The sequence below is a fragment of the Cucumis sativus genome, unplaced genomic scaffold (genome assembly GCF_000004075.3).
Source record: "Cucumis sativus cultivar 9930 unplaced genomic scaffold, Cucumber_9930_V3 scaffold38, whole genome shotgun sequence".
Lineage (NCBI taxonomy): Eukaryota > Viridiplantae > Streptophyta > Magnoliopsida > Cucurbitales > Cucurbitaceae > Cucumis > Cucumis sativus.
Window position 1 is genome coordinate 126,035 of NW_022279547.1, and position 22,264 is coordinate 148,298.

Here is a 22,264-nt window from a genome sequence, read left to right on the forward strand (position 1 = left end):
TTGAGCAACTTCCTTCTCTAACTTCTCAAATCTCAACCTCCATTTCCAGCCCATTTTTTTCCTTTTCAATCTCACCTTTCTCCTTCATTTTCACATCCACTTTCCTCTCTAAATCTTCAATTACCCTGCCTGATTCCTCCAACAACTTCTTAATCAATTCATTGTCTTTCGTCAGATTCACATTCAAAATCTCACATTCCTTTTTTTCACTCAACAACTTCTTCCATTTCGTACATGCTTTTCAAAGGATTATTAGTTTTTATCCTTTTACTTTCATTTAACATATTGATTGCTCAGAATGGTGAAAAGAACAAATATGGATGAACGAACTTGAAATGTTTTCTATCTATTGCATCTTTTGGCTCTATTGTCATTTCCTCTAATTTGGTTGCTAAGAGAATGGAAGGTGGATCCTCTCTTTCATTTTCGAGAACTAAGTTTCCACCTACAATTCCAATGAAACTCGAGAGGAATGAGATGAAATATAGCAGAGGATTGAGATAACTACAATCAAGTTTTGACCAAAAGTCTATATTTCATGCTAAGCATAGTGGGCTATTTTTTTAGATGTCGAATTCTGAGTATCTCTCCTTTGTTGATTTGACATCTTGCATTAAATTTCATACTCTACTGTGACACTTTGTTGTGTCACAGATTCATTTGGTTCTAGTATGTTTTGGTCTAAGTTAGCTATCAATTTGCTGATTTGACGGCTACGAACTACATATGTCGTTTTGTGTTTTCATAGCGTGGTATACCCATTGAGTGACTATTGGTTTTGTCTCTTGACTTATTTATTGTGTGCAAGTTTTGGACATCTTCTTCTTCTTATACTTCTCGACCACAACTTCCTTCAATAACCCATCAAACTCAACCTTCATCCCATCCCTCTCACAACACACTCCCCTCCAATCCTCCATTTATAACAGCTTCATCCCATCCATAGATAGCTTCTGTTTTTTTATCTTTTTATAACAGCTTCTGTTTTAAATAGCTTCTGTTTTTTTTTTTTTTTATAACTTAGATCATAGATGGCTGATAAAAGTTCAAGAAAAAATCCGGCATGGAAATATGGTCAATTGCAAAATGACCAAGATAAAAATACGTTTGTCTGTGGATTTTGTTCGAAAGTAACAAAAGGAGGGGTATATAGAATGAAACAACACCTCGCTGGTGGTTACAGAAATGTCACCGCCTGTACAAAATGTTCGGATCACGTGAAGGAAGAAATTAAAGAGTACATGTCCAAAAAAAAAGAGATTAAAGAACAAAGAAATCTGATTGTGGACATTGATGTAGAAGATTACGGTATCGAGGATGAAGATGAAGGGAGTGTTAGTGTAAACAACATAACAACACCAAGGGGCCCGAGCTTGAAGAAGCCAAGGCAAAAGGGTCCAATGGATGCATTTTTTACTCCTAACCCAGAAACTGTGGTTCAAAATAGAAAGGACAAAGGAAAACAAACTTCATTGAATGGGGCATACAAGAAGGAAATGAGAGAGCACACCATCCAAAGAATTGCTCGATGGTTTTATGATGCAGGAGTGCCTCTGAATGCCTGCACATATGATAGTTTTGCCCCTATGATTGAGTCAATTGGGCAATTCGGTCCTAGATTGAAACCACCATCTTATCATGAGTTAAGAGTTCCATGTTTGAAAAAGGAATTAGAAGCAACAAATGAGTTGATGAGTAACCATATGGCAGAGTGGGCCAAGGTTGGATGCACTGTTATGGCTGATGTTGATGCACTGTTATGGCTGATGGATGGACCGATAGAAGAAATAGGACATTAATTAACTTTTTAGTTAACAGTCCTAAAGGCACCATGTTTATTGAGTCCATCGATGCTTCATCTTATGTGAAAGATGGAAAGAAGATGTTCGAGTTATTTGATAATTTTGTAGACCGAATTGGAGAAGCGAATGTTGGACAAGTAGTTACCGATAGTGCCTCAGCAAATGTGATGGCAGGTAAGAATGTAGACTACTTACAAGTTATAACTTTAATTTGTTAGATTTAGTTGAGTTCTACGTTAAATGTGTACTTATTTTCTTTGTTAATAGGGAGATTGTTAGAAGCAAAGCGACCACAGTTAATATGGTCTCCGTGTACCGCTCATTGCTTAGATTTGATGTTGGAGGATGTATACAAGATCTCGAATATTCGAAAAGCATTGAAAAGAGGCATGGAGATTAGCAATTTCATATATGTTCATCCTGGATTGTTAAACATGATGCGATGTTTTACTAACCAAAAGGACTTAGTTAGACTAGCTAAGACTCGTTTTGCTACTGCCTGCATTACATTATCGAGTATACATCGTCAAAAGAATAATCTGAGGAAGATGTTTACTTCAGATGAATGGAAGAATAGCAAATGGAGTAAGGAGCAACAAGCGAAACGAGTAGTTCAGACTATTTTGTTGGCTAGTTTTTGGACTACAATTGTTTTCACTCTTAAAGTATCTGGCCCACTAGTCCGAGTTCTTAGATTGGTTGATGGCGAGAAGAAGCCACCTAGGATATATTTATGAGGCCATGGATAGAGCTAAGGAAGCTATTGCTAAATCCTTTAATAATAATGAAGAAAAATACAAGGACATTTTCACCATAATTGATAAAAGATGGGAGCTTCAGTTGCATCGTCCCCTGCATGCAGCGGGGTATTATTTAAACCTGTCATTCTATTATCTGAATCCTAATATCCAGAAGGATGATGAAATAGTTAATGGACTCTACTCATGCATAACAAAAATGGTTGCTTCATTGGAAGTACAAGACAAAATACTTGCAGAACTAAGCAAGTATAAGAGAGCTGAAGCATTATTCGGACAACCTTTAGCAATCAGACAAAGGGACAAAATATCTCCAGGTAAATTTCAACTAAACGATTACTCAACGATACTAGCAACAAGTTCTTCTATTAATATATATTTTTTTGTTTGTGCCTATAGTGGAATGGTGGGATAATTTTGGACAATCAACTCCAAGCTTGCAAAAGTTTGATGTGAGAATTTTAGGTCTTACTTGTAGCGCTTCTGGATGCGAGCGTAATTGGAGTGTGTTTGAACAAGTTACCTTTTCTCTCCTTAAGTACATTGAGAATGAGAATCAAAATTTGTTGATTCACTGATAATGAAACTTTCTAATTTTTCAGCTTCATAGCAAGAAACGAAATAGGCTTGCTCAAAGTCGTTTGAATGATCTAGTGTTCATCAAATACAACACAGCATTAAAACGTCGATACAACCTACAAGATATTGTCGATCCCATCTCCTTAAAAGATATTGATGATAGTAACGAATGGTTGATTGGAAGATTGGATGACGATTCTGAGGAGGATGATGAGTTGGTATTTGACGATGATTCTTTAACGTGGGGTGATGTTTCTAGAGCTGTCGGAGCAAAAGAACCATCATTCTATTCTAGAGCTAGTACCTCTAGAGCAAAGACTAATGTTTCATGTTCATCCTCGTCTACCACGCAACGCAAACAAGTAAATTTAGATGACTTCGATTTGGAAGAAGAAGATACTGATGGCAATAAGTCTAACGAAGGAGTGAATGAAGACGAGGATCAATTTAGTGATGATGAGTTTGATCTTTAGGGATGAACTTTTATTTTGATTGTTGACTTGTTGTTGAATACTGGGTAGTTTTCTGTTGTGTTTTGTTGTTTAGGCTACTTATATTGGGTACTATATTTTATACATTGTTGCTCTGCTACGAGTGTGTATATATATATTTTCTTTTCTTTTTATATATAGTGCGTCTTATCAAAAAAAGCTCACGCCTTTTTTTGCGCCTTGTGCCTAGGCTCCAGAGGACCAATGCGCCTTAGTGCGCCTTGAGCCTTTAAAAACACTGAACTTGACACTTCATGTCTATTAGTGCATTACATTTAGCATCTTTATGTTAAATCTGCATATATTTGATATTCTCTTAATTAAAATAATGTATCTTCAACGTATCCATATCCTAGTTTTTCAAAAATTGGCATATCATTTGTATCCTATTGAATTATCCTATATTTGTATTTGTGTTCATATTTCCTACATTTTTTGTTGGAAGAGGAAGAAAAAGGGAGCTGGTGGGCTTTTCCTTTAATAGCAACAACGGTGAGCGGCACAACAATGATGGAGAGGGGTTGAAGGAGGAGAGGAGAGAGAGAATTCAATAAAATTAAAATTAGTATTTTATTCAACTTATTTATATTAATTAATAATATTTTTATTCATAGTAATTACCACATGTAGATCCTGTTAATAAAGGGAGCAAAATCAAGCATTTTTCAAATGTAGGAGACTCGATTGTTCAATTTTCAAACTTAGACAACAATTCAAAACAAACCTCAAGGATCAAAAGTGTAATTTTCACTTTGATATCTTGTTCAAATTGGATTTATGACCCATTTTATTCCCGCAAAGACACCTTCCTCTCTCTCATTCGTGTTTCTCTCTAAGAAAAACATACCCGCAAAAACAGTGTATATTGAAAGTAAAAAAAATCAAAAACATCCAGTAAACATTATTAATCCCATACCTCAGCACCAGAAGACTGATCAGATGAACCTAAATTCCCGCAAGCATAGCACTGGTGCTGTTTGTACTCGCAATTCTTGCAAATAAAGGTTTCAATTGCCTGCCAGCAAGCCCATAGATATTGAAGAAAATTAACAAAGGGAGTTTGCAAGCATAGAAAACATACATGAATATTATCATACATCTACTTCTTCTTTAGAGAGACCGAGCGAGAAACAATCACCATCCTCTTCAGTTGCATGAAAGGACCTCATGCACCTCCCATCACAGCTATAAGAAAATCAAAATAGCTTATTAGGCTTAGCTTGATGCTTCTACTTGGGAGAAAATTTCCAATGACTTCTGTAATTATTCATTAGATCATATTATTTTGAACTAGAAACACTTTTGTGTGTGATTTCCTGGTCGAGCTGTCATTTCTATGTCATTCTGAGAAGAAGGCTAAAAGGGAAGGAAATTCCATCGAACTATGATTTTAAGAAACAAACAATTTTGCAAAGCCAGTAACCAACCTCGATAATTTAAAGTAGGGGAAAAAAACAATATGTGTATTGTGAAAAAAAGGCAGAAGGTATATTAAAAAATAACAGGAGAACAGGTATTGGCAGTTGAGATATGAAATATTACTCTCTCCACAAGAAAAAAAAACCTTATCATTTAGTTAAAATCGGACACAAGATCCATAAAATGAATTATCAAATATCAATGGATCACTTTAAACAAAACAGAAAGGAATGCACTACAGAAATGAATACTTCAACATTTCATCAAAAATAATGAAATATACAAAAAGGAAACCCTAAAACCAAAGAAGATACTGAAAACTATAGAGAGAGAATAGGTACAAAAAATTTAGAAAGAACACTCCAAGATGATGCTACAAAACTATGTACCACCATGTATTTTCTTGGCCTTTTCTCTAACAGGATACAATAGAAAGGACCCATTAACGAAGGCATTTACAACATATAAGCAGCAGTGATGTGGGGGAAGGTTGGGGATCCAAAAGCCAAACCCTCCAAATGGAGTTTTCAAATAGGTCATCTATTTAGCAAAATCTGGTTCTTTAGCACAATGTTAATTGAAGATACCCAAAATTTAAAAGAATTCCTACTTAAAGGTTTTATTCTTATCTCCTGCCCATTATAAGCTTAAATATTTCTTTCCAAACATAACTCCATACAAATTGCAAAATGAAGCACATCCGTAGATAATCTTCCCTATCCTTTGACTATAAGCCTAAAAGATTGGAAATCCAATGTTGACAACAAAGAGCAATCCTTCAATCATCTCTTACACCCCTTACTTTTGTGGCCCTGGTAGAACATTGTTTCTCCTTACACAGTTACAGCCAGTTGGATAACTTTTTTGTAACCTCCTTCAGCATCGGGCTTGCTTTCCTCCCCCCTCTTCTACAATATTATCATCTATGAAAGTGTTTCTAATTCAAACAAAATGACAAAGTATACCACTGAAATAACTATCATTTGAACAGTAACTATACTTTTTCCAAAATTATTCAAATTATAATAAATGCATGTTCCACATGCAAAATTTCCTTGTTACTATCTCTTGAATTAACAAGTGGCAAAGACTCGTATTCTGTAGAATTAATTCAATTCAATAGCCCAGCGACTAAGTTGTGCAAAACCAGATCTCTTCTTTGTTGACATTTTTTTAAGTACCTCAACTAGTTAAACATTGTACCCTCTACCACTATTTTCAAGATTTTAAGGTCATCTAAAGTCCCAAACGTAACAGAATCTTCATTAGAGTTTTTGGAGTCTTTGTACTCTTTTATGCCATGAAATCAACACTTGTGAGATGATATGAAATATATATCCTACTTGGCTACTGCACTCTGTGCTTGCAAGCTGACCGCAAGGAGATTAACCGTGTGTACTTTCACAATCATTACCCACAGAAAATCAGGGCCTTGCATTCCACCAACTGATCAGGACAGCTCCCTCTAAAATTGAGGACTTGGATCTCAGATTGTATGGGAATTATCTTTATAGAAAATGAAAAGCCTACGGGGATAAATATGGTTCCAGAAGTCCTGTAGGAACTTTCTGAAAAGAGGGTATAAAAAATATTTTGAGGATGGAAGTCAACATAACCTAGAACTGTGGAATGGTTGAGTCAAAAATTTTATTTATCTTGCACTAATTGAAACTCCATTGCCTGTGGGCGTGGCTTTGAGACTTAGGAATGTATCACGAACTCCTTCCTCCCTCCCCCCTGCCCTTTTGTTTCTTCTTCACATCCATATAAAAAACTTTATTCAACAAAACAAATGAACATAATCTTTTCATTGTCTGCACAAGAATGAAAGAGAACCTGGGACTTGGCCAATATATCATCCCTTTTAACTGCTTCTCCGATTAATGACATGTGATCCACCAAATCATTCTGGGAAGGCCTCACTTCATACAAGCTGCAAAAATGAATGGCTTAAAAACAACAAATACAAAAGCATCAAAGTAAAAGATGAAATGAATTCATGTTACCTAAAGGTTTTAGCTAATAGATCCCACAAAGATTTGCTAGATGTATCTGGATTCCTCTTCAAAGCATGAAGGCAGTGCACTGTGATCAAGATGGTTCTAATGGTATCCTCAAAGCTCTTTCTAGGCTTCTGAAGTGTAATCCACACATTCTCTTTGGAAAGCACCGATATCTCTGGCTTTGAACCAGAAATATTAAATCTCCATGCGGTAACCTGTTTATAAACCTTTTGAAGTCCATTATCAACTGTACCATGGAGGAAAACAGGTTCTTGACTGCCCTCCAGTCTCTCCCCTTCATCCCATTTAATCGGCAAAATAGAGAATGAAATAGGTTCTTCCTTGTGATCCACAAAGTGATAATTTGAGACAGGTGGTACTGGTAAGGTCTCAGCCTCATCATCTGAAGACGCCATTACTCTATTGTAGTTCCAGTCCTGCTACTTAACAACTAAATTCAATGAGTGGAATAACAAAATAAAAAATGACTAAAAATCCGACCTACAATGAAAGAGAATACTTCACTTTCCCTTAAGACTAGAACAAACACCCGTTCTTGAAACAGGAATAGGATTGATCATAGTGACATATCCATACGAAGTACTCCCTAAAATGCAAATACAAAAAGGGTAATTGAGAGGGACGAAGAAGGTACCTGAATGGCCTTCGGTTGAGAGCCAATCCCTACAAGAAGCTATTCAAACTCGGGAAATGGCAATACCGAACAATTTCAACAATGTTAGCAGCGAAGATAGCAAAGGAAGAATGGGAACAGATTGTAAACAAGAATCGGATACCAGCAGCCCTACGGAAGAAAGTCAGGCAGAAGTTGGGGAGGTGAAAATTAGTTCGCGACGGAACCGGCGAAGAAGAGAGCAATATTCTTTGGGGAAAAGAAGTTACCAAAAAAATTGTGAAAACTGAAAGCCACAGAATCGGTAAATTATAAAAAAGATACGAAGAGGATGTTTTGGAGGCAAGAGGGAGGGGATGTTCGGGGTAAGAGGTAGAATAGAGATACTACGGGGTCGTTTTGGACTAAAATTATGGCCCTTATTTGTAAACATTATTTCAATAAAAGCAGTTACTCTAAACACTTAAGTAAAATAAACTAGAATAATCATCACGGTTGGGTTGGATTAAATTAGAGAAAAAAATACTGATCTGGTTCACCCAACCCTATTATGCATATAATATATTTAATTGAATGTAAGAAGGGGTAGGATTCAAAAACAAAACTTTGTAACTCACGTTCTACTATTAAAATTACCATTTTATTCATCATTTTCTTCCCAACACTTGAAGTTGCATCATTTCTTTCATCTTTATTATTTCTTCTCTATTTGTGTTCTTTATGTACTCTTTGCTCTAAAAGACCATATTCAATTTTCTTTAACATCTCAAGTTATTGGTATTCAAAATTTTAGGGACATACATTAGACAGGTTGATATAATGACCCTCATGGACACCCATTATGTCCATTTTTTCTAAGCTTTTCTCTTTGTTTATGTTGTCCTTTTTAAGCTTAAGGCAGTCTTTGTGCTAGGGTTGCTGCATATATCTTGATTTCTCTTTACCATTTGGGCTAAGAAGAGTCGATATTCAAAGGATTCATTCCTATGTGCGTGTGGCTGTTGTTCGTGTGAATGCTTGGCTAAAGATTAATTTGAAACCAATCTAATAACATTGCTTTAGGAGATCCTAAAGTTGGCTCTATCGAGAAGGGATATCTCATCAACTTAGGGGGAGTCTAAGTTTATTCGTGAAGGGAGTTCACAAGTAAAGAGGAATGATTAATCAAGAATTTCTATTATTTAGGGGAGTTTGAGTAGTTATTCACTAATAGTAGCATACTTAAGGGGAGCCTAAGTATTAAAAGAATGTTTCCCAAGTGTCCAGTGAATTAGTTCTACGATTGTCTTTGTGAGCGGAAGAGTGTTTATATAAATACAACTTTATAATTGCTTGACTTATTGATTTCCGTGGATTAACTTTCCTGGACACAATTCTCGTGTGTTTTTTCGTTTACTTCTTGTTGTTTTGTTATTATCTCTCATATTGGTTATTGTTTGACAATATATTTCGTAGTAAAGAACAGTCATTACTGTTTTTCATGTTTATAAGTTTATGTTTCTATTGTTGAGAAAAGTAAAACATGTGTAATTTTGTCTCATAATTTTTTCAATTAATTGTAAATAATTAACGTTAATGAAATATAAAATAAAGAAGTAAACACATTCTTTAAAGGAATCTAAAGAGTTGGAATGTAAAAGAATTTCTCATTTCGTATTCTCAAAAAGTTTAACAATTTTGTTTTAATAATAATCAGCTTATCTTTCCATTTAAAAAAAATATGAAAAGTTTAGTATTTCAAAACACAAAAGGAAAGAAAAGCACAGTCCAAAGCGGATTAAGGGAGAATATTACTAGGCTACTTCGTCACGGAACAAATTTGGTTAATTTATATATATAAAACAACAATTAAAAGTATTTATCGTCCATATAAAAATAAAATAATGGTATCCTCAAAGCAATAGTCGCTGAAAAATGGTCGACGATTTCAGAGGTTGACCAGCAGCGATTACGGGAAAAATGGTACAAGGAAGTTACTGCCTGATAAAAAAAAAATAGTTGCCATAAAAAAGTTCATCAGAAGTTGATCGACGATGGTTGTTAAAAAGATTGTCGGGTTCGATCAACAATGGTTGTCAAAAAAACAGTAGATGAAAGTTGACCGTCGAAGGTTGCTAAAAAATAGTAGCCAGAAAAGCAGTAACCACAGGTTCGCCGACGACTATTAATGGTGGTCAATAATTTTCTTGTGACTATTGCCATAAAACAAGCATTCAAAGTTTGATCAACTACAATTGTCAAAAAGTAGTCATCGGAGGTTGGTCGGAAGCGATTAATGGTGGTCAACTTACTCTAACTCGATAACACTTATACTCAAATGAACTCCCTTTTTTCAACAATGCTCTTTTTCAATAGGACTTACCTTTTGGATCTAGGTCTTATATACATACGTACATATATATATATATATATATATTTTATATTATTTATTTATTTATATTATTAGTTTAGTAAATGGAAAAGAAGTAGCTCACTTCACATCACTCTCCTTATCTCTCTGACTCACTCTCTCCCTCTCGTTTGGATCTCTCATCTCTAGTGTTCACAATCTCCAACGTTCGCCATCTTCTTCTCAACTCGACAACCCAACCCAACTTAATCCATAATTTAAGGGTTTGATTGGGTTGGTTAAAAATACTATTTGGGTTATTCATATTGTCAATCCAACCAACCTAAAAATATGGGTTGGGTTAGGAATGTCCTCCAACCCAACTCAATCCGTTTACAGTCCTCCACTCTTTCATGTAGTTGTTATGATATAATGTACACCCTTTCTAACTTTTCTTTCATCCAATTCGTAAAAATGGTAAATATGATGAAGATTTGGTAAATTGTGAAGCCTTAAATTTGTGACACGCTTTCAAGTAATATGTCAATATGTCTTTTTTGATTTCAAATTGAATCATTCGTGAAATCTCCAATCTTATAATGAAGTTCGAATTCACTTTCTATTTCTTTGTCTTCTATGTAGTGACCAATTGAATAGTTTTTTTTTTTCTATTGATAAAATCATTGTAATATCGTGTCAATTACAATAAAAAACAATAAAAACAATAAAAAAAAAAACAAATTATTTAAACTTCATAAAAACAAACTATTAAAAGACAAAAATAAAATCAATTACAGTTTCTTTTCTATGAAATACAAAAATTTTGTATGAAAATGTAAATATTTATTGAGGGTAAATTGTTTACTCTTTTTGAAAATTCTCCATTTTCTATATGTGTGTGTATATATTTATAAAGGGGCTGTGGGAGAAACATCATCTGCCCCTTTTAGTGAATGATTATAGGGATATTTTACCTAATTTCACCTTTAAAAAAAATAAAATCTCACCTACTTTTCAAAGTAAAATTTCTTTTTTAAAAAATAGATTTTATCCTTAAAATCTAAAATTCACCCTAAAAGAAGGAAGAAAAAATCTTCCATATTTTTGTGCATATACACGTTTAAAGTTGATTTTTTTTAAAAAAAAAATGAAATCTCTCCTATTTTGTGGATACAACTATAAAAAGAATCCGGTGATCTCTAAAGTTTTATTTATCATTAATCAAAAACTAAAATTTTATTAAAAATAGTATTCACTTAAAAAATTAAAATTATGAGTAGTTTAAAATTTGGTTTATTTTAATACATGATTTAAGACCCAAATTTAACCGTAAAAATAATTGACTAAGTGTCAAAGGTTTAAGGACAAAGCGTTTAGAGGTTATAGGGTGATGTGTAGGCAGTCAAAAGAAGGAAATATAACCTCTAAAGTGGTTATTTAGGCGTTTGGACAAGGTAGGTAGCTAAGCTTGAGTGTGTGTTTGGCTAGGGGGACAAGGCTTGTCCGTAGAGGTTATTGGGTGGTGAAGAGTGTCCCTAGGCGATCAGAGCAAAAGAGGTTAGCAAGGCTATGCGAGAAAGATTTTTAGGGCGAGGAAAGCTTGTCATTTAGAGGTTATTAAGCGTTAAGATGCTAGGCGAGAAAGCTAGACAACATGATGTTGGGCGAGTAGACTTGCACGCGAGGAAGGAGTGCTTGCGGCCATGTTTGAAGTTAGTTAGGTGTTTATCTTGATGTTCCACACTTACGTGTTTTGGTTAGACAAGATAATGAAGAGGTGGAGTCCATGGGTACTTTACAAGTGTTCTCTACATACTTAAGTTAAATTTCGGCAAGTAGGTCGTGTCAATAAAGGCTCATGTAAGACTCAATATAAATAGGAAACTTTAGAATGACATTTCTCCTATCATACTTGTGCGTTTTGGTTGAAATTACTCTCAATAGTTCACAAATTGACTCTAGTTTCTAGAGTAGGGCTACCGGATAAATTTGAGTAAAGGAGGTCTGAGTTTGAGTCGACGAAAGGGAGAATTATCAGCTTTCAGAGGAATCTGACACTAGAAGAAATTTACCATTTAATGTCGGTTTTAAACCGACATTAATGACCTTTGGTGTCAGTTCGGAACCGACATCTATGCTAGCCTTATTAAAGGCCTTTAATGTCGTTTTTACTTTGATATCGATTTAAAAACGACATCAAAGACATCATTAATGTCGGTTTAAAAGCGACATTAATGACCATTGATGTCAGTTTTAAACTGACAATTTTTATGGTGTTATTGTTGACCTTTAGTGTCGGTTTGCCTTTTATGTCGTTTTTAAACTGACATTAAAATCTTGTTTTTGGATCTATTTTTACAAAATTTATTTTTATTTAATTGTTGCATTGTTGTCTATTTTTTATAAACTGACATTAGATACGTGTAAATAAATATTTTTTCTCACTCCAACAAATCAATAAAATTAATATTATTTTAGAAACTAGAATATTTTTCTTTTACATTTGTATACAGAAAATGAAATCTTAATATTGCGTTTGTATATACATTCTACAATAATACATGAAACTAGATCCTAATACAAGACTTAAATAAGAAATCTTAAACGCCTTCACAATCTTCAACTTTCAACGATCGCTTCCATCTACACAATCGCTTAGCTTAGCTTGGCTGGCTATCTAAGACCAAAATATACTTTACAACCTGAGGAAGATTAAATCTAGAATCTGCAAAATTAGTACATATTATTTAAAATCAAACTAAACAGACTGCAATCTAAATGTGGAAAATTAAAAATTACTACAAAGTTTTCGTAAAGTAAATAATGTAGCAACAACAAAGAAGACGATTGAAATGACAACCCAAAAGTACTGCAAAATAAAGAAGAAAATTAGCTTTTATCAAACAACTCGTTAACCTGATTTGGTTCTTCAAAGATCAACAACAAAAAGAGGAATACAACTAAAGAATAATTATACTATCCTCGACTCTGACTTCAAAGCAAATTTAAATGTTCAATTTAGCAATGTTAGTCTACAGGCTTCTTACTCTTAATTGTATAAATTTACCCATCAATAAAAACATTGTTTTTATAGAGAAAGTTGAATAATGGAGATGATAAATAATCTTACAAACTCCTATTGGATCGTTTTTCCTTTCAAATGAAAATAGTTAATGAATTTCATATATCGAAGGTGAAAATCCCAAATAGTAAAAGAACATGGAATATAAGGAAGTCCATACTCCACTAGCTAGGTATTGATCAAAGATAAATATATGGAAAAATAGATGCAACCTACAAATATATCAAAACAGACTAATACTCAAACTAAAAAAAAAAACAAAAACATTACTACTAAAATAACTAAAAGATAAAATAAAACACAATTGAAAACAATTAATTACCAAGACTAATCTCAATCGAAAACCAAAACGCATCACATTCTAAAGATATTTTGCTTCACATAACACTCCAAATAGCTATACCAAAAAAAAAAAAAAACATAAATATCTACAAAATAAATTTGATCCTAGCATAAAAAGCATCATATGCATCAATTTACAAGTAATAGGATGTGCGAGTTAGAAATTAATATATGATGAGCATTGACAGATAGCATGTGAAATGAAGTGCTACATCTTTATTAAAAGGAACAAGATTTCAATAATTAATATATGATGAGCATTGACAGATAGCATGTGAAGTGAAGTGCTACATCTTTATTAAAAGGAACAAGATTTCAATAAAATCGAATCTTTAATGCATCACCATTCTCATAAAATGCTAAACAAATCTTCATAATCGCTTAGCTTGGCTGGCTATGTAAGACCAAAAATATACTTTACAACATGAGGAAGATTAAATCCATAATCTACAAAATTATGTTGACAGAGGCCAACATTTGCTCCATCCACAATAGCATCACAATGATTATGTACTTCTATGAGTGCAACACGCCCGTGGCCATATTTATAACGTTATATATGCAAAAGAAATATATGTATATATATAACGAAAATTTTATGAACCTACGCATGCACACATTTAATAATAATTACTTACTCTGCATTTTTCATTTTGGCAAATCCACCAACAAGAATGGTGTAAGTTACCAAGCTCATTTCTATGCCTCCTTCTCTTCTTTCATTTTCTAACAAAAGATGGTATGAATAATGTTGCACATCATTAAAGCTTACTATTATCGCAAAACGACACACTTGAAAAATATTTAGATTGAATTAATATAGTAAATATACTTTTGCAACGACATATCTACCATCAAAATATATATTTCAAAGAAAGGGAGAAAATAGGAGTAGTTATTACTTTGTGTAAACATGAGACCATGGTTCTATTTCCCTAGCTCGCATTTTTTCAAAGATTTCACGTGCACCGTTCATATCACCTCTCCTTGTGTAGTAATTCACCATCAAACCATACTCTTTCCTAGAAGGATTAATGATAATAGATTTCATCTAAAAAAAAAAAAAGATCAAACCAATTAATATGAAAATGCTCAAATTTAGGCTTTTCACTTTTTATGTATAAAATTCAGCAAAAGGTGAATGTGAGATGTCTCAAAGCTTGCTTACATTCATGCTCATGAACAGATCATTGTTGGTGCAAGTTTGAATGAATGAACTCGAACACCACGATCAAAGCAATACAATTGAGATTCTTACCTTGTCTGTATGATGTTGCACAGTTATATTACATTGTCCAGTAGATACGTCCCAAATTTTGATTTGCTTATCAAGAATTTGAAATAAAATAACTCCAAGATGCAAGTGGTCAACAGTTTTAAGTGAAATGATTAAAATGGGAAATTGAATGAGCTTAATAAGAAAACTAGCACTTACAATTCTACACAATAACAAAGACTATATTCAAACTTCTTAAAGAAACCACAGTGCTTCTAAGTCCACAAAGGAAGATGTAGTTATCAATTTACTAAAAATACAATATCTGGTCTTGTATTATTAACAAGATACATAAGTGTAACAATTGCACTAAGATTATGGTACTTATAGGTCAGAAGTTCTTCATTATCAACTCGGGGTTGAAATATATATTGCTTTAACATCTAGTAAACGAACTGCATTGGAATGTTCAATGGATGTGCTTTATCCATATAAAGTCTTTTAAAAATTTCCAATATAAGTTGATTGATAAACAAATATCTCATCTGCCAAATGCTCAAATTGCAAACTGAGGCAAAAATTTGTATTTCCGAGGTCTTTCATCTTGAATTCTTTCTTAAGATATTTTATTGTCTTTGAAAGCTCTTCAAGAGTTCAGACTATATTTAAATCATCAACATATAGAGTTATGATAGCAAATCTTGGCTATGATTTATTTATAAAAATGCATGGACATATTGAATATTTTGATATCCTTCCTTCAACAAATATTCACCACTCAGATGATTATATACCACATTAGTATTGATTGTTTTAATCCATATAATGATCTCTGTAACTTTATTGAATATAGTTCTCGAAAACTTGATTTATATATTTCAAGTATCTTAAATCCTTCTAGAACTTTTATTTAAATATCATTATCAAGAGATCCATATAAATATGTTATGACTACATCCATAAGATGCCATGTCCAATTTTTATACACAACCAAGCCAATAAAAAATCTTAATGTGATTTCATCCACCATCAGAGAATATGTCTCCTCATGGTCAATACCAGGTCTTGTGAAAAACCTTGTGCAACTAATCTTCCTTCATCTCTTGTAACTCATTATCTTCATTTCTTTTTCTCACAAATATCCATTTATATTCCACAGGTTTGACACTTTTGCTGTTTGGACTACTGATTCAAAAACTTGACATTTTGAAAGTGAATTTAATTTTGCCTCAATTGATTCTTTCCACAAAGACCAATCTTTTCTCTGTCGACATTCTTCACGAATTTTGGTTATGGATCTTCATTTTTTAATATAGTATCAAGTGCAAACTATTATCAACAACTGCATTAATTATATTCCATCTCTTTCCTGTCTTAGTTGTTTTATCTTCTTCGATATTTTGTGTCATAGGATTTCTTCTGGAACATCCATATCCTTAATCGAGTTATTGACTCAATTTCTATTTCAAGGATTTTTATCTTTAATGACAAGTTGTTATGTTGGGATATCAATTTTTTATGAGACATTTGCAACTCTGATATGCGTTTTAGTTACTTTCTTTGCATCTAAATGCATCTAGTAACTGATTTGCTATATATATTTTGCAAATGAATTATTTTATGAACTTCAAGTTCACATTGATCTGTACGAGGATCCAAATGAGACAATAATGATACATTTCATGTAATTTCTTTTTCCAATTTTTTTAATTTCTCCTTATAACGTTGAAAATTTTGTCTAATTAAAATGATAATCAATAAATCATGTAGACCCGTAAGAGGTTCAAGATTTCAAGATATTTAATAATTATGGAGAATCGAATCCAACATATATTTCTAGCCTTCTTTGAGGATCCATCTTAGTACGTTGTAATAGAGCAATTGGAACATATATGACACATCCAAAAATTCTCAAATCCCTAGAAGAAATTTTGCCTTTAATGTCAGTTGTCAACTGACGTCTTTGCAAGCATTATAAAAGGCCTTTAATGTCGATTTGACTTTAATGTTGGTTTAGAAACGACATTAAAGGCCAAACCGACATTAAAGAGGCCTTTAATGTCAATTTAAAATCAATATCCTTGATGGTTTTATTGAAGGTCTTGAATGTCCTTGGCCTTTGATTTTGATTTTAAACCGACATTAAAGAGGCCTTTGATTGTCATTTTCTAAACTGACATTAAAGACACCTTTAATGTCATTTTTAAAACGACATCAAAACCTTGTTTCTGGCCCATTTTTAAATTTATTTTTATTATATTGTTGCATTATTGTCCATTTTTTTATGACATCAAAACCGATATTATGTCTCGAATTATGAGAGGAAATGTTCATCATCGTATATTGTGAAAAATGTAAAAAAAAATTGTTGGCACGCTTGCTAGCTATAGAATGCTAGAGCTACTACTCCATGGCAAACCTTATACACATCAAATACACTTTTCCACACTTCTTCCATATAGAATTAAACAAATACATATAATCCAACACCTATATATATTCACATATCAAATAAATGCATGTTGTCCTCTATGACAAACCAATAGGATTCCTATTTCACCCGCAATGAATAAGATCCAACACATAATATACCAACACACTTTTTCACACTTCCATAAAGTACTACAACAAATACACATCATCCAACACACACACACACACACACACACACACACACATATATATATATATTCACATATCAAATAAACACACTATATCCGATGACTATAAGTGAAAACTCAAAATCTAAAAATAATAACATCACGAAAGAGGCGTACATTTGCATAAGAGAGTTCTTTCCTAAACAAGGAACAATCATTTCTACATTTACGTATCTTCTCGTACTTCATTCCAAGAGTACACAAAATCTTTTTGCTTCATAAGTAGAAGTAGGGATTTCATTAGGAGTAGGTAAGATGTCACCAATTAATTTTAACAACTCCGTGATACTCTTTTCACTCCATCCAAATTTAACTTTCAAATTATATAATTTTATCAATGTAGATATTTTGGTAAAAATTTTACAATTAGGATATAATGGTTTCTTGGCATCATCTAGTAGTTTCTCAAAATTTTCTAACTTGGTCATTAAAATAATTGTGTGCACCCTCAAACATCCCAATTATGTGTCATCAACATCATCCACGTTAATTTCTTCTCTTGCACTACTAAAGACACTTTCATTGTTTCTCTTCATTGGTAGTGATTCACCATGAAAAATTCATACTTGATAACTCTTATCGATGCCGTTAAAAAATAATAAGTGATCTCTAATTGTATTCACATGTAAAGTCTTTGCATTTACGCACTTTAAACGAGAACAAGTCATGATGTTCGATGTCTTCGAATGTTTCAACCCATTTTTAATAAACATCTCAACCCCAACAACATAATCAGTTAACATTCTATTATTTTTCATCCATGGCTTATCCATATTATATAAGGATGCAATTTAATCTACAAAAAAAATGTCAAAAAAACAATAAGGAATATTTAAGTAATCTTACACTTGTGAACTCAACTATAATCAACAATAATACCTAAAAAGTTGAAGACTAAATATAATTAATGTAAATTTCTATATACACCCAACAACCAAACAATTAGAATAAAGCAAGACTATCAATAAGCACATATGAAAAAGAAATTAAATTCTTATCCACATTCCAAAAACGTACTAACAAGTTCTATATAAACCCAAACAACCAAAAAGTTCTATATACACTCAAACAACTACAAAACTCGTAATCGTATCACTCAATCAACTAACAAGCAAATCTCAAATTAAAACCATCGACGAAGACCAAACACAAACTTCTAACCATCATTATGACATTATAATTCCAAATGAATGGAAGTAATTAGTTTGATTTTCTTTTACTAACAATTTGAGGTGTGTTAAAAAGCCCTCCGACACGCTTAAATACTGACAACATATACCAAGTACCAAATATATCTACAAAAGACCGATGAGCAACTTAAAAAAAAAGAAGAGAAACTTCAATTAAATACAAAAAGTGCATGTGCACTCGTGTGCATGAGTATATTATCATCGCACAATCAATTAAAATATACATGCATGCATGCTCCAAGATTTTGTAATATTGAAGCACAAACCAATTCAATAATTACAAATCGAAAGCATCCATTCATTCTTTGGATACACAAGCGTAAAAAAAACTTTTCAAAATCTTAAAGATAATACAAATAAATAAAAATACGGATTTAATTTTCAAGGAGTATGAATCATTACCTCTCCTTACCCTTCTTTTAAGAATCACTTAAGCAACTTCTTCCTAGCAATTGGAAGATATGTTAGAAAACAATACAAATTAGCATAGAACATCACAGTAAACAAAAGCGTTCAGAGTAACGTACACAAAAGTATAAGAGTTTATCTTTTTTAAAGCTACAAACTAATGGGTTCACCAGATATCTCATCAAATAGGTTCACCGGTGACTGCTGAAAGGTGTGGGTTGTGACTGCTGAATCAGAATCAGTCCGATTTTAGGTGGGTATCTAACCGAATGGGTTCAGAGTTGGAGATTTGTGGGTGGTGAATGCTGAATCTGGCTATCTCACAAACACGATTCACTGGAGAGAAAAATATTTTGATGGTGGTCGTGAGAGCTGGGCACAAACGTAGATGAAGGTGGATGAAGGAAATGATTGATTTCAATATAACACCCCAAAACTAGTAAGTTAACTTTAATGTGTGTTATATTGAAATTTTTTAGGTGTTATGTGTGAAATTATTTGATTTGTGGAAGTTAAGTACGTTGGAGTGATATGTGGTTAATTCTGAAATTTGAAATCCTATTGTTAAAGTGGTGATTTTTGGATTGATTGGTTGGTAAATTAAATTTGTAAAGTTTGAAGTATTATGAGTAATTATTGTTTATCAGTATAAGCAAAGTTATAGAGGAATAAGAATAATTATATTATGGGATAATATAATTATTCATAATATAATTATTATGGAAAAGAGAGAAGTTATTGATGATATATTGAGTCGGTAATGAAGAAAGAGAAAAATTATTTGAAATAGAAAAAAATGAGTTCGTTGGGGAAATTAAATAATGATAATAAAGATAATGACAATAGTAATGATAATAATACTGTATTATTATTATTATTGTATATATGAAATAAGCCTCTTTCATTTTTCATGTCCATCTTCTCCACCCCTCTTTCTTCTTCACCATTCAACCCTAGAGCAGTCGCCGCCCCACTTCAGCCATCGTCGCGCACAACACTCCAGTGAGAGAGTCCTCGTCACGGTCGCATAGTCGAAGCATCACGGTCACGAAGCACAACCGTTCGTTTCTCTCCAGCTGTGTCGACTCGTGTTGCATCAGACAGTCGAACGACCCATATCTTCCGCCGTGCGCTCCTCCTTCGCGTCGTCGATCGTAACCCTCTCTTTTGTCGAAACCATCATCGGTCGTAGCCTCCACTTGCACAGCACCGCCGGACATCATCGCGCTTGACAGTCAAGGATGCAAGCCATGACAATTTTCTTTTCGCGAGCCACACGTCCAAGCCGCGTCAGTTCAAGCCGTGTCCCTTCACCGAGCCGCGTGAGTCATCTCTTTGATCCAAGCCGTTCCATGTAAGCCGTACGCGAGCCATACACAACTGAGTCGATCCTGTGTGAGCCGTATGCGAGCCGTGAGTCACAAGACCCGAGCCGAAGCCTTGCTAGCCGAGCCACCTTCAGTTTTAGCCGTCTGCAACATATTTAAGCCCTTGGTGAGTTTTTGCTTAGTTCTTGTTGGGTTTGGTACGCCCAAATAATTATTGTTTTGGGTCTTAAATAAGTTAGCATTGGAATGAGTTGTATTATGTTTTTTGAAGGTTAAGGTGTGGTTGAGGAATTGAATTGTGCAAATTTCAATTTAAGGTTGTATTGAGATCAACTTTAAATCTTTGGGGTAAGTTTGATTGAATTGGTTGCCTAATTAAACAGTAAAGTGATAGATTGACAAAATTATTAAGTTTAATTTTGTTCATGTTTAGGGCTGAGTTTATTGTGAGGATTTGACTCTCAATCAGAGGAGTACTATTTCTTTTGTGAATCTCCAGGTAAGAGATTTTTCGTACTAAACCCTACTTGGAAGTTGCATGTATGTTATGTATTGTTTAGTAGTGTAAGTAAGAGATGTATAATATGTCTATTTGAGATGGCTGTATAAATAGTTACTTAGTAAACCATATTATGATTTAGATATAATATTCTTTGTTGAGGCATGCTATGATCAAATATGTGACTTTTGAGTTATGTGTAACTGAGCTAAGATGTTGATGCTATGATAAGCATGTATAGGCTATAGTGTTCTGTTAGTTTTGCCTGTTAGAGTCATACCATATGAGGGTCCCTCGGGTTCACCACCTATGTATGCCTATGTGGCTGGTTTGAGATGTGATTCGATGGGATCACTTACAACCCGACTCTCCTATAGGGTTATTCCTTCGGAAGGAGTTGAATTTGAGGCAGCGAAGATGGCTCGAGTAGGTTAAAGACTATGACTATGAGATTTTATACCACCCAGGTAAGGCGGATGTGGTAGTTGATGCTCTTAGTAGGAAGATATCACATTCTGCAGCACTCATTATTAGGCAGGTTCATTTGCATAGAGACCTTGAGAGAGCTGAGCTTGTAATTTTAGTAGGGGAAGTTACCTCACAGTTAGCTCAATTGTCAGTACAGCCAACTTTGAGGCAGAGAATTATTATTGCCCAGCTCACTAACCCTTATTTGGTGGATAAGCGCCGCTTAGTAGAAGGAGGGCAAGTTGAGGAGTTCTCTATATCCACTGATGAGGGACTCGTGTTTGACAAACGATTATGTGTGCCAGCAGACAATACAGTTAAGACCGAGTTGTAGACTAAGGCCTATAGTTCCCCATTTTCTATGCATCCAGGCAGTACAAAGATGTACTAGGATTTGAAGCGAGTTTACTAGTGGAGAAATATGAAGAGAGAGGTGGCAGATTTTGTTAGTAAATGTCTGGTGTGCCAGAAGGTGAAGGCACCAAGACAAAAGCCAGCAGGGTTGTTACAACCCTTGGGTGTGCCAGAGTGGAAGTGGAAGAATGTATCTATGGACTTCATTTCTGGACTACCTAGGACCCTGAAGAGTTATACAGTGATATGGGTTGTTGTTGACAGACTCACGAAGTCAGCACACTTCATTCCAGGGAAGTCCACTTATACTGCCAGTAAGTGGGCACAAGTTCTGGGTTTGAGCTCCGGGCAACCCATATAATTGTATATAACTGAAGTAGTGAGGTTGCATGGGTATCGGTATCCATTGTTTTGATAGAGATGCCCGTTTTACTTTCAAGTTCTGGAAAGGACTTCAGGCTACCATGGGCACGAGATTGGACTTCAGTACAACTTTTCATCCTCAGACTGATGGTCAGATAGAGCGTTTGAATTAGATTCTGGAGGATATGTTGCGAGGTTGTGTGTTGGAGTTCTTAGGGAGTTGGGACTCCCACTTGAACTTGATGGAGTTCGCCTATAATAGCTACCATTGGCATGGCACCGTTTGAAGCTTTGTATGGTAAAAGTTGTAGATCCCCGGTTTGTTGGGGTGAGGTTGGT

The 22,264-nt window shown here is 34.0% G+C and overlaps 1 protein-coding gene and 1 long non-coding RNA gene across 2 annotated transcripts in view; one reads left to right on the top strand and one right to left on the bottom strand.

The window, feature by feature from the left end:
* The window catches only part of LOC116405841 (protein ENHANCED DOWNY MILDEW 2-like), a 28,667-nt gene extending 20,706 nt beyond the window's left edge, over positions 1–7,961 (bottom strand). Inside the window, exons 1-5 of the mRNA XM_031889610.1 lie at positions 7,708–7,961; positions 7,056–7,492; positions 6,829–6,982; positions 4,728–4,823; positions 4,547–4,645 (exon numbers count right to left, since the gene is read on the bottom strand). Coding sequence (XP_031745470.1) covers positions 4,547–4,645; positions 4,728–4,823; positions 6,829–6,982; positions 7,056–7,468 — 762 coding nt within the window. The 5' untranslated portion in view covers positions 7,469–7,492; positions 7,708–7,961. The remainder of the gene's footprint in view (positions 1–4,546; positions 4,646–4,727; positions 4,824–6,828; positions 6,983–7,055; positions 7,493–7,707) is intronic.
* Positions 7,962–20,334: 12,373 nt separating this feature from the next.
* On the top strand, positions 20,335–20,628 carry LOC116405838. The gene is made up of 2 exons (XR_004218928.1): positions 20,335–20,407; positions 20,513–20,628. It is a non-coding gene; the product is annotated as an uncharacterized LOC116405838 (long non-coding RNA).
* The last annotated feature ends 1,636 nt before the right edge of the window (positions 20,629–22,264 follow it).